Source organism: Phoca vitulina, unplaced genomic scaffold (assembly GCF_004348235.1).
Source record: "Phoca vitulina isolate PV1807 unplaced genomic scaffold, GSC_HSeal_1.0 scaffold65, whole genome shotgun sequence".
NCBI lineage: Eukaryota > Metazoa > Chordata > Mammalia > Carnivora > Phocidae > Phoca > Phoca vitulina.
In genome coordinates, this window is record NW_022589768.1 from 4987957 (window position 1) to 5003394 (window position 15438).

General features: G+C 41.8%; 1 protein-coding gene across 2 annotated transcripts in view; it reads left to right on the top strand.

Moving 5' to 3' along the window:
* IQGAP1 (IQ motif containing GTPase activating protein 1) overlaps positions 1-15438 on the top strand; it is a 104561-nt gene that overhangs the window by 57347 nt on the left and 31776 nt on the right. For both annotated transcript variants that reach the window (XM_032391862.1, XM_032391863.1), the window contains 6 exons: positions 3-166; positions 367-527; positions 1983-2107; positions 4118-4281; positions 14740-14830; positions 15025-15192. In XM_032391862.1, coding sequence (XP_032247753.1) covers positions 3-166; positions 367-527; positions 1983-2107; positions 4118-4281; positions 14740-14830; positions 15025-15192 — 873 coding nt within the window. The remainder of the gene's footprint in view (positions 1-2; positions 167-366; positions 528-1982; positions 2108-4117; positions 4282-14739; positions 14831-15024; positions 15193-15438) is intronic.

The window sequence follows — 15438 nt, forward strand, 5'->3', positions numbered from 1 at the left end:
AGGATTGGCAGCCGTGGCAGCAATCAACGCTGCCATCCAGAAGGGTGTTGCTGAGAAGACTGTTCTGGAGCTCATGAATCCTGAGGCCCAGCTGCCCCAGGTGTACCCGTTTGCGGCCGATCTTTATCAGAAAGAGCTGGTCACCCTGCAGCAGCAGAGTCCTGAGGTGAGTCAGCCCCACCTGTCCTGTTTGGGAGCAGGATGGAGTAGAGGTGAACTTCAGGCCCACTTCTCAGTGTGGTTGGCAGGGCTTTTTTTTTTTTTTTAACCAGAACCTTAGACTGCTTATGGCTTACTTGAGCTTCTGACTTCTGTCGGCATCCAAGAATGTCTCTCCTCACCCCGCCCTCCCCCGTCTCTGTGCAGCACAGCCTCACCCATCCTGAGCTCTCTGTGGCAGTAGAGATGCTGTCATCGGTGGCCCTCATCAACAGGGCGCTGGAGTCAGGGGACATGAACACAGTGTGGAAACAGCTGAGCAGTTCGGTGACAGGCCTTACCAATATCGAAGAAGAAAACTGTCAGAGGTGGGTGCGCAGAGCGGTAGATGGGATCCATTTCTGGGTGTCAGCTCTCCTGTTGTCAGGCATTGTGACTTTAGTGTGCAATCCGTTTTTTCTTTTCTTTTTTTTTCTATTTTGATTCATTTTATTCTTTATTATGCTGGAGGATTTATAGTAAATTATGTATATCATGGCATTCCACTCCTGAATATGTAAGTATGCTTACCTAAAACAATGAGGATGTTTATTATAGAGCCAAGTAGTACTATCTTATACCCTGATGAAATAAAGAATTCTTCTTTAATATCTGCTGAACCTAGTCCATTTTCATACTTCTTCACTTGTTCCAAAACTGTCCTTTTCACTTGGTTTCTTCACACCAGGATCCAGTGCAGGACTATGTGTTACATCTGACTGTTGTACCACTTAGGTATCTTTTAATCTAGCATTGTTCCTTTCTTCATGAAACTGACTTGTTAAAGAGATGGGACCAGTTGTCCTATAAAATGTTGCACCTTCTGGTTCTGGTTGCTTCCTGGTATTTGGCTCATTTCTGTAAATTGGAAATTAGGTCTAAAGGCTTTCAAGATCGAGTCAGTGTTTTTGGTTTGTGTATTTAATATTTTCTCTTAACTAGAGGCATATAAAATCTACTTGTGTCACCATTAGAGATACTAAGATTGATCCTTGAATCAGGGAGACAACTTATCCCTCTTACGTATATTTATGTTTTTCCCTTAGCATAATCTCTTTTTGCACCTTTGCACCTCAAAATGTCCAGTTCCCCATTAACAATCACCTAATATTTTTAACCCCAGTTGATAATCCTTGTCTAAATCAATACTTTATCAGTAAGAGTTACTTAATGATGATATCTGTGTTTTGTTTTGTTAAGCCCCTACGTGCGGCTTGAACTCACAACCCCAAGATCAAGAGCTGGCATGCTGTACTAACCGAGCCAGCCCGGCGCCCCTAAGGATGATATCTTGATTTATCCTTCCTTCTACATTTGTTAGCTGGTTTATGGCCTTGTTTTCTTGTCTTTAGAGGAATTGCTTAAGATACTGCCTCTGATTCTTAGCTGGTGATACCTGGAATTTAGAACATGTAACAGACTGTTAAGAATAAGTGATATTCTGGGGGTGCCTGGCTGGCTCAATCAGAGGAGTGTGCGACTCTTGACCTTGGGGTTGTGAGTTGGAGCCCCACATTGTGTGTAGAGATTACTTAAACACAAACAAAAAAATTTAAAAGAAAAAGAATAAGTGATATCCTTACGTTTTCACATTTTGTTGACGGTCACTCCTCAGTCTCAAGAGTTGTTCTCTAGCGTATGTGAGGCTATGCGAGTACCTTAGCTGTCTTTGTTCTTTGGATACTTTGTCTCTAGTCTTCCCATTCCTGTCGTCCCTGATAATCCTGAAGGTCCCTTATCTTACATTGCACTTCATTGTCTTTTTTGTTGGGGGAATGGGGCAGGTATCTCGATGAGCTGATGAAACTGAAAACTCAGGCACATGCGGAAAATAATGCATTTATTACATGGAATGACATCCAAGCCTGTGTGGACCATGTGAATCTGGTGGTGCAAGAGGAACATGAGAGTGAGTAACCTGCGTAACCATCCCCTCAAATAATGCAACTATTAAAGATGTGTGTGATCCCATGAACTGGTTCTAAACACTACTAGAAAGATTTTTTGGAAAGTGTGTGTGTGTGTGTGTGTGTGTGTGTGTGTGTGTGTGTGTATCACAAAAAACTAAGGTTGAGTATTTTCAAAACATCAGGCAACTGGTACAATTAGGTGTGTATGTAATAAGAACTAAAAGTTTCCAGGAGGTGACTTAAACATGATCTGGTTTTGTTGTTGTTGTTGTTGTTTTTAAAGATTTTATTTATTTATTTGACAGAGACACAGCGAGAAAGGGAACACAAGCAGGGGGAGTGGGAGAGGGAGAAGCAGGATTCCCGCTGAGCGGGGAGCCTGATGCGGGGCTCGATCCCAGGACCGTGGGACCATGACCTGAGCCGAAGGCAGAGGCCTAACAACTGAGCCACCCAGGCGCCCCTGAACATTATCTGTTATTTTTAAATGTTTTATAACAAGTAGTTCTGACACTAACCACTCCGAGTTACGTCATCTTGCATGGGTGTAGCGTTCAGGCTTCCATAAGACTCCTCTCATTTCAGATACCAGCCACAAGCTCTGAGGAGTTCCCAGGTCACTACACTTCTGAGAAACTGGCTATAAACTCAGAGCTTCCCTCAACAGCCCCCTCAGATTCAATAATTTGCTAGAGGGACTTAGCAGAACTTAGTGCTGTATTTATGATTATAGTTTTACTGGAAAGGATACAAATCAGGACTGGCCAAAACAGGAGACCTATAGGGTGATCCCAAATATAGTAGGGTCCCAAATGCCAAGCTTATGTGTCCTCAGGATGTGTATCACAATCAGGGACGCTCTCCTGAACTTTGGGTAGCCAGAGGTTTTCAAGGATGATTGTGAAGGGTTGACTAGTGGCCATGTAATTAAACTCCGTTTCCAGTCCACCTCCCCTCCCTGGAGATAGGTAGGCTGGGCTGATATCACAATATCATGGGGCTCAAAGCCCCGGTATTCTGATCACGTGGTTGGTCTTTCCAGCATGACCAGCCCCCATCCTGAGATTATCCAGGGGCCCACCTTGTTAGTATAAACTCAGGTCCTAGAAGCCTGAATAACAGAGATAATCCAATCATTTAGGAAATTCTAATGGAGGTTAGTAGTTCCTTCCCAGGAACTGGGGTCAAAGGTCAGCCAAGTTTTTATTATACCACAGAATCTTTACAAAAGTAGCACAGCTGCCTGAGATACTTGAGGAGTGAATATTTCTAGTTTTAATTTGTATTTCCTGTGAGAAATATTCCATTGATTTGGTGAGAAGAGCCTTCCCTTAGGGTGGGGAGTCCTGGGGTCGCATCTGCCTCCACTTGTTCACAGTGGAATTTCGAGGAAGAAATCTGAGCCTCATCTTTTCTTAAAGATGTTGAATCAGGTGACTTTTTACGATCCCTTGAACTCTAACATTTTGTGAATCAGAAATGGTTTTGATCACACATTGGAATGTACTTGAAAGCTATACTATTAAAGCCAGTTTCGGGGCACCTGGGTGGCTCAGTTGTTAAGCGTCTGCCTTCGGCTCAGGTCATGATCCCAGGTCCTGGGATTGAGTCCCACATCGGGCTCCCTGCTCTGCGGGAAGCCTGCTTCTCCCTCTCCCACTTCCCCTGCTTCTGTTCCCTCTCTTGCTGTCTATCAAATAAATAAAATCTTTAAAAAAAAAAAAAAAGAAAGCCAGTTTTATCAAAATTCTCTTTACTTTCACATTAGAGCAATTAAAAACAGAGACTTGAGGTTTCAATGGGAGTATGGATACCAGGGAGTTTATTTTAAATGAAACAAACCTAAAATTTTAAAGAATTTAAATGCTGCTTAATATTATAGGTGGCAAATTATAATTTGAATCATGATAATGCTTGGATGGATTTCTGATTACTTAGCATGTTTAAAACTTGATTTGTTTATATAATTTCTTAATTTCAAAAATTAACCTTTGTCCTTTCATATTTAGGGATTTTAGCCATTGGTTTAATTAATGAAGCTCTGGATGAAGGTGATGCTCAGAAGACGCTGCAGGCCCTGCAGATTCCTGCGGCCAAACTTGAGGGGGTCCTTACGGAGGTGGCCCAGCATTACCAGGACACACTGATCAGAGCAAAGAGAGAGAAAGCCCAGGTGAGTGGCAGTGAAATTGTTCCTTTCTGTTCAGAGAACTTCATCCCTTCTGGAACCAAGATAGAGGTAGGGATGTTTCCTGGACACCTTTAGATTCAGAGCACTGGAGGGACATGAGATGTGACAGTACACATTTGGATTTTTTTTTGTGGTCCTCTGTTGTTATTGTTGTAGACACTTCTCTCTTGCTCTCTTTTTTTTTTCAATAGAGGGAAGGGGTGGAGAGGGACAGAGTGGGAGAGAGAGAATCTTAAGCAGGCTCCATGCTCAGCACGGAGCCTGACGTGGGGCTCGGATCTCATGACCCTGAGATCACGACCTGAGCCGAAATCAAGAGTCAGACTCAACCAACTGAGCCAACCAACTGAGCCATCCAGGTGACCCCCGTCTTGTGTCTCTTTAATTAAATTCTGTGTTGAAGTATAAGATCCAAAAAATGTGTAAGTTATGTAAGTATACAGTTGTATAGATTTTCAAGAGTGAACATACCTGTGTAATCGGTAGTCAGATTATGAAAAGCTTAACAGAACTGTCTGATGCATCCCATTCTGCCCTCATCCATCCCCCACTCCCCCACCTGCTGGTAATCAATCCTGGTTTTTAACACCATGGTTGATTTTTTGGCCTGTTTTTGAATTGTATTTGAATGGTATGTAAGTACATACATTATGTACTCTTTTGTATCTGGCTTCTTCTGCCTAACATAATGTTAGTGAAATTCATCTGTGCAGTTGTAAGAAGCAATAGTTTATTCTTATTGTTGTGTACTATTCCACTCTGTGGTTATAGATTGTCATTGGAAATTTTGGATTGTTTCCCACTTTTTGGCTATTGCAAGTAATGCTTCTTTGATTATTTTAGTACATGTTTCTTGGTAAATATATGTACCATTTTTATTAGGTGTACATTTAGAAGTAGAATTTATGGGCCATAGGGAATACACATGTGTTAAGCTTTAGTAGATAATGACATGTTTTTATAACAACTTTATTGAGATATAATTCACGTAGCATAGATCTCAGCATTTCAAAGTGTACAAGTCAGTGGTGTTTTGTCTTCATAGAATTGTGCAATCAATTTTAGAACATTTTTATCACCCCGGAAGGAAACCTGGCTCCCATTAGTTAGTCACTTCTCATTTTCTCTCTTTCTCTCCTGCTCAAGGCAACCAGCAGTCTACTTCTGTCTATGGATTTGCCTATTCTGGACATTTCATGTACATGGAATCATACAACACGTGGTCCTTTGTGACTGGCTTCTTTCACTCAGCTTGGTTTATCCAAGTTGTAGCGTGTATTAGTAGTACATATTTATTTCTTTTTACTGTCAAATTGTATTCCATTGTGTGGCTATAGCATATTTTAGCTGTTCATCAGTTGATGGACATGGGTTGTTTCTGTCTTAATGGCTATTAGGAGCAATGCTACAATGAACATAGAGATTTTCATAGGTGATTGTAACACAAACATATCTTTTAAAAAGTTTGTCTTACCTCAGCTAGTTCGTTGAGGAAATGGACAAGATTTATACCTCTTTTTATCATGTTGCTGAGTAGGAAGTTGCTTTGTATATAGTAGGCCCCCAGATATTAGTTGCATGATTAAGGCATAATTACTTCTGTTTTTCTAATTGTGATCTCCTTTTAGGTTCTTCCTAACTAATAATTCGTTGTTGGGAGGACGACACCTTTCTTTTCTGACTTAGAGGATCCCTACAATGAGGTTCTGGTAGCAAGCAGAAGAAATAAAATAAATTCTTTTTTTTTTTTTTTTTTTTTAATTTTAAGTAATCTCTACACCCAATGTGGGGCTTGAACTCACAACCCTGAAATCAAGAGTTGCTCTACTGACAGGGCCAGCCAGGTGCCCCTCTAATAGAAATTCTTAATTTAAGGGGTCAGATTCTTTCTAGGAAGCCAAAGGTAGAAAAACAGACCAGGGCTTCTGTGTTTTTGGAGCTTTTATACACTCATACCTATGCAGGCTCTTTAAGTTTGGGTTGGGATAGAGGAGTTGTGCATAATACTGTCATGTTGATAGGTCCCCTTTGATTCCATTGTTAGGAGAGTAGTTGGCATTACCATGTCCTAATCCTATAAGTATAGCAAGTACTAGGTTTCATTTAAGAGGCACGTGATTGTGCCGAATGTCAGTGATCTGAAACACAACTCCCATTGTGTAGTCAGGAAACTGAGAAAAAGGGATCAGTTGGCTGTAGGAAGTTGTAAATGGAGTTCCCTGTCTTTGATATTAACTTTGGATCCTTTGGATCAGAGCCTCCCAAACTTGGCTGATTGTTAAAACACTTGAAAAGTCATTTTTAAAATACAGATTCCTAAGCTTTACCTCTGTTCGTGCTGATTTCGAATCTCTAACTTGGGGCCTGGCTGCAGTGGTTTTGGGAAGGCCAGTGGTGGTGGCCTTTGTTTTTGCTACCATTTAAGTCCAGAAGGAATCTTATATCTAACAGACAGAGGAGTGGGCTTTGGGAGAAAGCTAGCTCTGGTTCCCTAAAAAAGGAAACCTCTAAAAAGAAAGAGTCGTTGGAGGATATAACTTGTACCTCCTCTCACTCGTGCTGTAAGCCTGACTGCTCCTTTTGTTTGGGTCATGACAGTTCATTAGAGGATGTGACTAGAGTTTGAAGCATTTCCTTTTGCTGGGGAATAACTTTCAGAGTTCATCAAAGGAGGAGAAAGGGGGTGGGGGGCGGGTTAGAGGAAAATTTGCTTAACACTGCCAGGCCCTGCTGCGTGTAGACTGCATATTTGGTAGAATTGGCTTTTTTTAGGCCTCAGCTTAGCAGTTCCTCTGAGCCATTTTGGGAGTGGTTTTAAAAATAATCATCTGAGTTCTAAATTTAGCAAGCAAAAGAGCTTAATTTAAATTTGGTCTGTAGTTTTCTTTTCTTGTGATATTTTTGTGTCTGGTTTTGGTATCAGGGTAATACTGGCCTCATAGAATGAACTGGGAAGCATTACTTCCTCTTCTAGGTTTTAGAAGAGTTTCTGAAAGACTGGTGTCAATTCTTTAAACATTTGGTAGAATTCACCAGTGAAGTCATATGGTCTTGTATTTTTGTTTTGTTTTGTTTTTGTAGAATGTGTTTTGATTACTAATTCCATGTCTGTGTTTATTGTAGGTTTATTCAGATTTTCTTCAAGCGTTCTGTATTCTTCCTTCCCTTTCTCATTGCCTTCTCGGAATTCCATTATGCGTATATCGGTATTATTAATGGCGTCCACAGGTTTTTGAGGCTCGGTTCCTTTTTCCTCATTCTTTTTTCTTACTGTTCCTCAGACTGGATATTGTTCCTTAGACTGTCTAACTTAAATCGACCTATCTTCAAATTCTCTGATTCTTTCTTTTGCATGCTGAAATCTGCTGAGTCCCTCTAGTGAATTTTTCATTTCAGTTATTGTACTTTTCAACTCCAGAATTTCATTTGGTTCTTTTTTTTTTCTTTTAAGACAGGAGAGAGGGCGCACAAGCAGGGGGAGAGGGAAAGAGAGAAGCAGACCTCCCCACTGATCAGGGAGCCCTACGCGGGGCTCAATCCCAGAACCCTGGGATCATGACCTGAGCCGAAGGCAGATGCTTAACAACTGAGCCACCCAGGCGCCCCTCATTTGGTTCTTTTTTGTAAAACAATTTCTTTCTCTTTATTGATATTCTCTGGTGAGACATCGTTCTTTCTTTCGTTTTTTTTTTTTTTTAAAGATTTTATTTATTTATTTGACAGCGAGACACAGCAAAAGAGGGAACACAAGCACGGGGAGTGGGAGAGGGAGAAGCAGGCTTCCCGAGGAGCAGGGAGCCCGATGTGGGGCTCCATCCTAGGACCATGGGATCACTACCTGAGCTGAAGACAGCCGCTTAACGACTGAGCCACCCAGGCGCCCGAGACATTGTTCTTAAGTTCTTTAGAGATGGTTTTCTTTAATTCTTTGAACATATTTAAAATAGCTGATTTAAGTCTTTGTTTCCTTTTTTTCCTGTTTGAACGATGCTTTCCTGTTTCTTTTTTTTCTTTTCTACTTTGGTAGTTTCATAGAATTTTCTTTTTTCTTCCTTTTTAAAATTTTAATTCCAGTATAATTAACATATAGTGTTATATTAGTTTCAGGTATACAAGATAGTGATTCAACAGTTCTGTACATTATTCAGTCCTCGTCGTGATAAGTGATAAGATTCTTTCTGCTGCTTCATTATTAACGTTTAGAAATGCAACAAATTTCTGTATGTTGATCTTATATCCTACAATGTTACTGAATTCATTTATCAGTTCTAGTAGTGTTTTGGTGGAGTCTTTAGGGTTTTCTATATATAATATCGTGTCATCTGCAAACAGTGAAAATTTTACTTCTTCCTTACCAATTTGGATACCTTTTATTTCTTGTCTGATTGCTGTGGTTAGGACTTCCAGTACTATGTTAAATAACAGTGGTGAGAATGGACATCCTTTGTCTTGTTCCTGACCTTAGGGGAAAAATTCTCAGTTTTTCACCATTGAGCATGATATTAGCTGTGGGCTCTTTATATATGGCCTTTATTATGTTGAGGTATGTTCCCTCTAAACCTACTTTGTTGAGGGTTTTTATCATGAATGGATGTTGTACTTTGTCAAATCATGCTTTCTTGTTTCTTTGTGTGTCTTGTAACTTTTTGTTGAAAACTGGACATTTTAATAATGGGGCAATTCTGGAAATCAGAGTCTACTCCATCCTCAGAGTTTACTGTTGTCTTTGTTACTATTGTTTGTTTAGTGATTTTCAATTCTGTTAAGTCATGTGTGGCCACTGAAGTCTCTGCTTGATTAGCTAGAGGTCAGCTAATGATTAGGCAGAATATTTTTATTTATTTTTTTAAAAAGATCTTATTTATTCATTTACTTATTTATTTGAGAGAGAGAGAACGGGGGGGCAGAGGGAGAGGGACAAGTAGACTCTATGCTGAGTGTGGAGCCCAACACGGGGCTCCATCCCACGACCCTGCTCCTGACCTGAGCAGAAACCAGGAGTTGGACTTTTAAGGGACTGAGCCACCCAGATGCCCCTAGGCACAGTGTTTTTAAATGCCTAGAACCAGTAAAGCTCCCAGCCTTTGCTGAGGGCCAGTGTGTGCATGTTGGGACACACCTTCAACACTCAGCCAGGCAGTTTACAATTTTGCCTTAGACCTAGCTTCATGCTTGCGCAGAACCTCAAGGTCACCCAGAGGTGAGCCCTTACAGCCTTACCGGATCTCTTCTGAGCATGTGCACAGCTTGCACATGCATTATGGCCTTCTGGATTTCCATCTCAGAAACATGTCAGAGACTTTCAAAGCTCTCTGGACGTCTCATTCTCAAACGTTTCTTTTTAAGCTTTTTGGTTAGCTTATTGTTTGCCTAAATTTTTATGCATTGCTCTAGACATCTGTGATATTAAACAAGTGCCTCTTATTGTTTTTGATAAATGCCCCTGGAGAAAAGGCTGTTTGCACTGGGCAAGCTCTAAGTCAGTTCAGATGAAGATAGCCTTGCTGTGGCTTTCTAGGGATCTAAATCTAACAGGTTGGCTCATGACAGTTCTCTGGGAATAGATGGGGCTCTGAAGGAGGAGGGGTGTGTGTGTGTGTCTGTGTGGTGGTGGTGGTGGGAGACAGATGGGAGTGGAGCCAATTAAAGTGCCATAAAGCTCACAGTTGTTGAATTGTCCCAATTCAATGTTTTTTCTTTTTTTTTATTAACATATAACGTATTACTTGTTTCAGGGGTACAGGTCTGTGATTCGTCAATCTTACACAGTTCACAGCGCTCACCATAGTACATACCCTCCCCAATGTCTATCACCCAGCCACCCCATCCCTCCCACCCCCCACCACTCCAGCAACGCTGTTTGTTTCCTGAGATTAAGAGTCTCTTATGGTTTGTCTCCCTTCTGGTTTGTCTTGTTTCGTTTTTCCCTCCCTTCCTCTATCTTCCTCTGTCCTGTTTCTCAAATTCCTCATATCAGTGAGATCATATGATACTTGTCTTTCTCTGATTGACTTATTTTGCTTAGCATAATACCCTCTAGTTCCATCCACGTCGTTGCAAATGGCAAGATTTCATTTTTTGATGACTGCATAATATTCCTCTGTGTGTGTGTGTGTGTGTGTGTGTGTGTGTGTACACATCTATATATCTCATATATATATATATCATATATATATTTTTTATTTATCCATTCATCTGTTGATGGATATCTAGGGTCTTTCCATAGTTTGGCTATTGTGGACATTGCTGCTATAAACATTGGGGTGCACGTACCCCTTCAGATCACTACATTTGTATCTTTGGGGTAAATACTCAGTAGTGCAGTTGCTGGGTTGTAGGGTAGCTCTATTTTCAACTTTTTGAGGAACCTCCGTACTGTTTTTCAGAGTGGCTGCACCAGCTTGCATTCCCACCAACAGCATAGGAGGGTTCCCCTTTCTCTGCATCCTCACCAACATCTGTCGTTTCCTGACTTGTTCATTTTAGCCATTCTGGCTGGTGTGAGGTGGTGTCTCATTGAGGTTTTGATTTGTAATTCCCTGATGCTGAGCCATGTTGAGCACTTTTTCATGTGTCTGTTGGCCATTTAGATGTCTTCTTTGCAGAAATGTCTGTTCATGTCTTCTGCCCATTTCTCGATTGGATTATTTGTTCTTTGGGTGTTGAGTTTGATAAGTTCTTTATAGATTGGATACTAGCCCTTTATCTGATATGTCATTTGCAAATATCTTCTCTCATTCTGTCGGTTGTCTTTTGGTTTTGTTGACTGTTTTCCTTTGCTGTGCAAAAGCTTTTTATCTTGATGAGGTCCCAATAGTTCATTTTTGCCCTCAGTATTTTTTCTTGAATAAACTCTCTCTGATTGCTGCAAGCCAAAATTTTTGATGTTTTGAAAAAGTTGACGATTTTTACCAGGGTTTTGTTTCTTTTATGTAGGAGAGGATTTTCAGATGTCCTTACTCTGCTATTTTCACTGATGGTCACTTCTCTCTTCATTTAAATTTAGTGTTTTTGGAATACTTGCTAAAAGTAGATTACTAGTCATGGGGTAGTAATACCTGAATGCCAAGACATGGATATCAGGGATTCTCAAAGAACCCATTTTATAATTACAGATACGAATGACCTGTAAATCTCTGTTCTGCTCCCCCACCCTATAGTATGTGTGTACACAGACAGACAGACATGCATGCAGCTAGAAATCAGCTGGTATGCACCGGTGCAACTGTCCCCGTTGTTGGGATGTTGAAAGACTTTGTTTGGTACACGGCTACTGTGCAGTAACGAAAGGATTAACGTACCTGCTCCAGCGGGCCGTACGGTTCTGCTGCATTCTGATTGTTCAGTGCTTGTGTTGCGTATAGATTCAGATTCATGTGTGTGTGTTTACATGTGCATATAGCATGTATGTCATAGTTCATATGATGTGGCACGGTTTGCACGTGTGACGGCAGATGAACATACTATTACGTATATGTACACGTAATATACTGCAACCTAGGTTTTATCATCACACATGCACACCGTGCTGCATATAATGGGAGAGATTTCTAAGGAAGTTTTAAGGGGTAAGAAGTGGCCTTTAGAGGTGTGTGAGTTTGTGCTTTACACACACACACACACACACACACACACACACGATAGCCATTCTTTTGTCCCTTGTCCCTTTACTTTTTCCATATTTTGTGGCTTCTACACCTCTTTTACCTGCATCATTGCCCACTTTTTTGATTCTTATTTCTGGTTTCTATCTCTTTACCTCTTCTGAAATGGAGCCAGTGTGCTAAGCCTTAGCATTGTTAGGGGGCAGTATTTCAGCATATTTTATGTAGCATTTTCACATTAAATCTTTTTTATCTCCGTAATCTCCACAACATCTAGCCCAGAGTTTTAACCTCCTGCTGAATGATTTGTGTTAATCTTGGGTGATCTCTTTAGAGCGTGCAGGAGGACCTGGGGCTTTTGTCATCTTATTTGATCTGATTTGAGCTGAGAGAACCTGTTCTTTCCTTATACTGGGATGAGGTGATATATGTCGTCTCTCTTTCCTCATATTGCTGTATCATTTTTCCCTGACAACAGCTGAGACACCCATCTGTTCTCTTTCTTTTGCCTTCCATACTGTAGCTCTGTCACCTGTTTCTTAGGGGAGTATGTGTGGATATGCATTAATTGTTTTGCTTTAGTCTGCCTGGGGCAGAGAAGGCACAACTCTGAATGGTCAGAATTCTTGATGAGCTATGCCCTCCTCTGAATGCAAGGAACGTTGTGCCAAACCTCCCAGCTCTGCGTACAGCAGATTCTGCTCAGAGGTATCTGATGTGTGATTAACTTAAAAGCGAACCCAAAAGAGCCTGGTTCTATAGAAATACTTAACGTTTTAACGTGAGAGGATTTTCAGGCTACCTCTGTTGGAGACTGCACCTCCAGCCATCTAGCGTAGGATTTCTCTGTTTATGTTGTCACAAACCTGTAGCTGACTCATCCTCTTGTGTCACATTGAAACTATTGCTTAGCATTTACAGTATTTATTCGTTTGATTTTAGGGGGATTCTGTGTGGCCATTTTCTGTTTTCAGTAACGGAAAGGGACTGGTGGTAGGAGTTTATAAACTTCTGCAGCTCTTTGGTGATTTGTTCTTGCATTCTATTTGTCTGCGTACTCTTTTCCTTTCCCGACTGTCAGTTTCTTAAAACTGGGATGGTGCCTCTTAGGATTCTAAGCCCAGCACTTACCTTAATTTCTTTAAATGATCTTTCTTTGTAAAACTCTGTATTTGAAAGGAGTAAATCACTGCTTTCAATGTCAGTGGCCTCCCGTTGGCCTTATCCTGTCACCAGTGTGCTTTATAAATTGCAGGAATTGGGGACAGCTTGGCTCTGCCGAGGGAAACATTGTGTCTCCCTCCACAATAATGTGGGGGGGAAAGTGAAGTCTTCTCTGAGCTTTGGCGACTTCGGCTGGTGGGCCTCCTGAGGGCAGGGAGATTTTGCCTCGAAGCCCAGACCCTGCTTCATCCAGCATCAGAGTTGTAGTGCCTGCCCCCAGGTGTCTGATTGTCAGATTGTATTTACACCAAACAGTCAGAATGGATTTTTGATCTGCCATTTACCCCGATTGCTATTAGCTCAAGCCTGAGAAGCAGTTAATTTTGTTGGATCTGCCAGGATCATCTCAGACATGACTCTTGTCAGCCTGGCCACTTGAAAACCTGAGGTGTCTCACCTCTTGTGGAGAAGGCTGCCATCTTAATCTACTGAGCTGGTGCTTCCTATACTGACTTTTGGAAACATGAGCAAACAGACAGCCCTGTTGGAGACAGTTGAAAGCTAAGTTGGTATCAGAGGTTTGCATTTTTGACTCAGGCTGAGCCTAGGTAGACGGCAGAGTATCAGCTCTGCTGCCTGCCCTTCACAGCACAGAGTCCCTGGGGCTAATCCCGAAGCCACGTGTCCAGATCAGAGCGTGGTAGCCAGATCCGTGGAAACTGGAAGATACTAGAGAAGGATACTTCTGGCAAACAGTTCTACTTAAAATGCCCTTCAGAGCAAACAATTGCCAATAAGCTACTTGAAAAAAAATTGGGGGCACCTTGGTGGTTCAATTAGTTAAGCACCCCACTCTTGATTTCAGCTTAGGTCATGATCTCCGGGTCGTGAGATCGAGCCCCGTGTCGGGCTTCGTGCTAAGTGAAGAGCCTGCTTTAGATTCTTTCCCTCCCTCTCCCTCTGCCCCTTCCACCCACCCAGCTCATGTGCTCTCTCTCTCTTAAAAAAAAAAAAAAGAGTCTAAGATGTCTTTAGAAAGAGGGAAGTAAGCCAACACTACTATTTCATTTGTGTCCCCGGTATTCAATTCAGACTGCACTATGGACCTGTGAAGCTTTTGTTGGCCATGCTGAGGAAACTAATCACTGTTTATTATGTTTCGGTGTGAAAATGTGTTTTTAAGTTTCCAACAACTGATTTAACATTCAAGTTTTAGAATATAAACTGGGGTTATGTTTAGATTGCCTGTTATGGCTTCTGGCTTTTCCTGTGATAAAGTCTGATGCTCTTAAAAACAACAGTCATAGAGAATCTCAATATTTTGGCAAAGGGGGCTTTCTGAAAAATACCACATGTTCATATTCATAGCATGGCCCTCGTCACACTAATAAAGTCCCTAGGCCCCTTGCCAGTTTGGTCCTTCTGCCACTTTTAGCTGCTCTTGACCTCCTGAACCACTTGCTTCATCTTCATGTCCCCATCACCTGCACCTGAGGCAGGTCTCTTGTAATCTTTTACCAGGTTTTTGATGCCCAGCCTCTCCCGGTTGACTATTTGATGTGTCTTGTGTGTTTGAAACTTCTACATCTGATTGAGTCTCAGAAGCCCCCTTGATCTCTTGTACCCTAATTCCATAACTCTGATATTGTTTTTGCTTTTTCATGGTGCATAGGAAACCCAGGACGAATCAGCTGTGTTGTGGTTGGATGAAATTCAAGGTGGAATCTGGCAGTCCAACAAAGACACCCAAGAAGCACAGAGGTGTACGTATCGGTGGTTTATTTCTGTTTCTGTGGCAGGTGGGGGTGGCGCTGGGCTCCCTACCTCAGTATTCAGCTTGATAGAGAGATGGGGTGTGGGCAGGGGGCAGTTTGCCAGCAGGCGAACAGTTGGTGAAGTAGTGTGTGGCTTTAGACACTTTCTAAACTATTCTGGTGACAATTCTCTTCCGGGATAGTTGCCCTAGGAATCTATGCCATTAATGAGGCAGTGGAGAGTGGTGATGTTGGTAAGACCCTGAGTGCCCTTCGTTCCCCTGATGTTGGCTTGTATGGAGTCATCCCCGAATGTGGTGAGACTTACCAGAGTGACCTTGCTGAGGCCAAGAAGAAGAAACTGGCAGCAGGTGAGTTATGGGGACGTAAATATGTGTCTTGAAAGGAAAAGCTTGAATCTGGGAGGGGTCAGCTGTAGGGAAATATACTTTAGTGTAGAGGCACAGTATTTAGGCTTATTTTAAAGCCCCTAAGGAGATAATATCCCTATTTAAAAAAAAGTTTTTTTGGGCGCCTGGGTGGCTCAGATGGTTAAGCGTCTGCCTTCGGCTCAGGTCATGATCCCAGGGTCCTGGGATCGAGTCCCGCATCGGGCT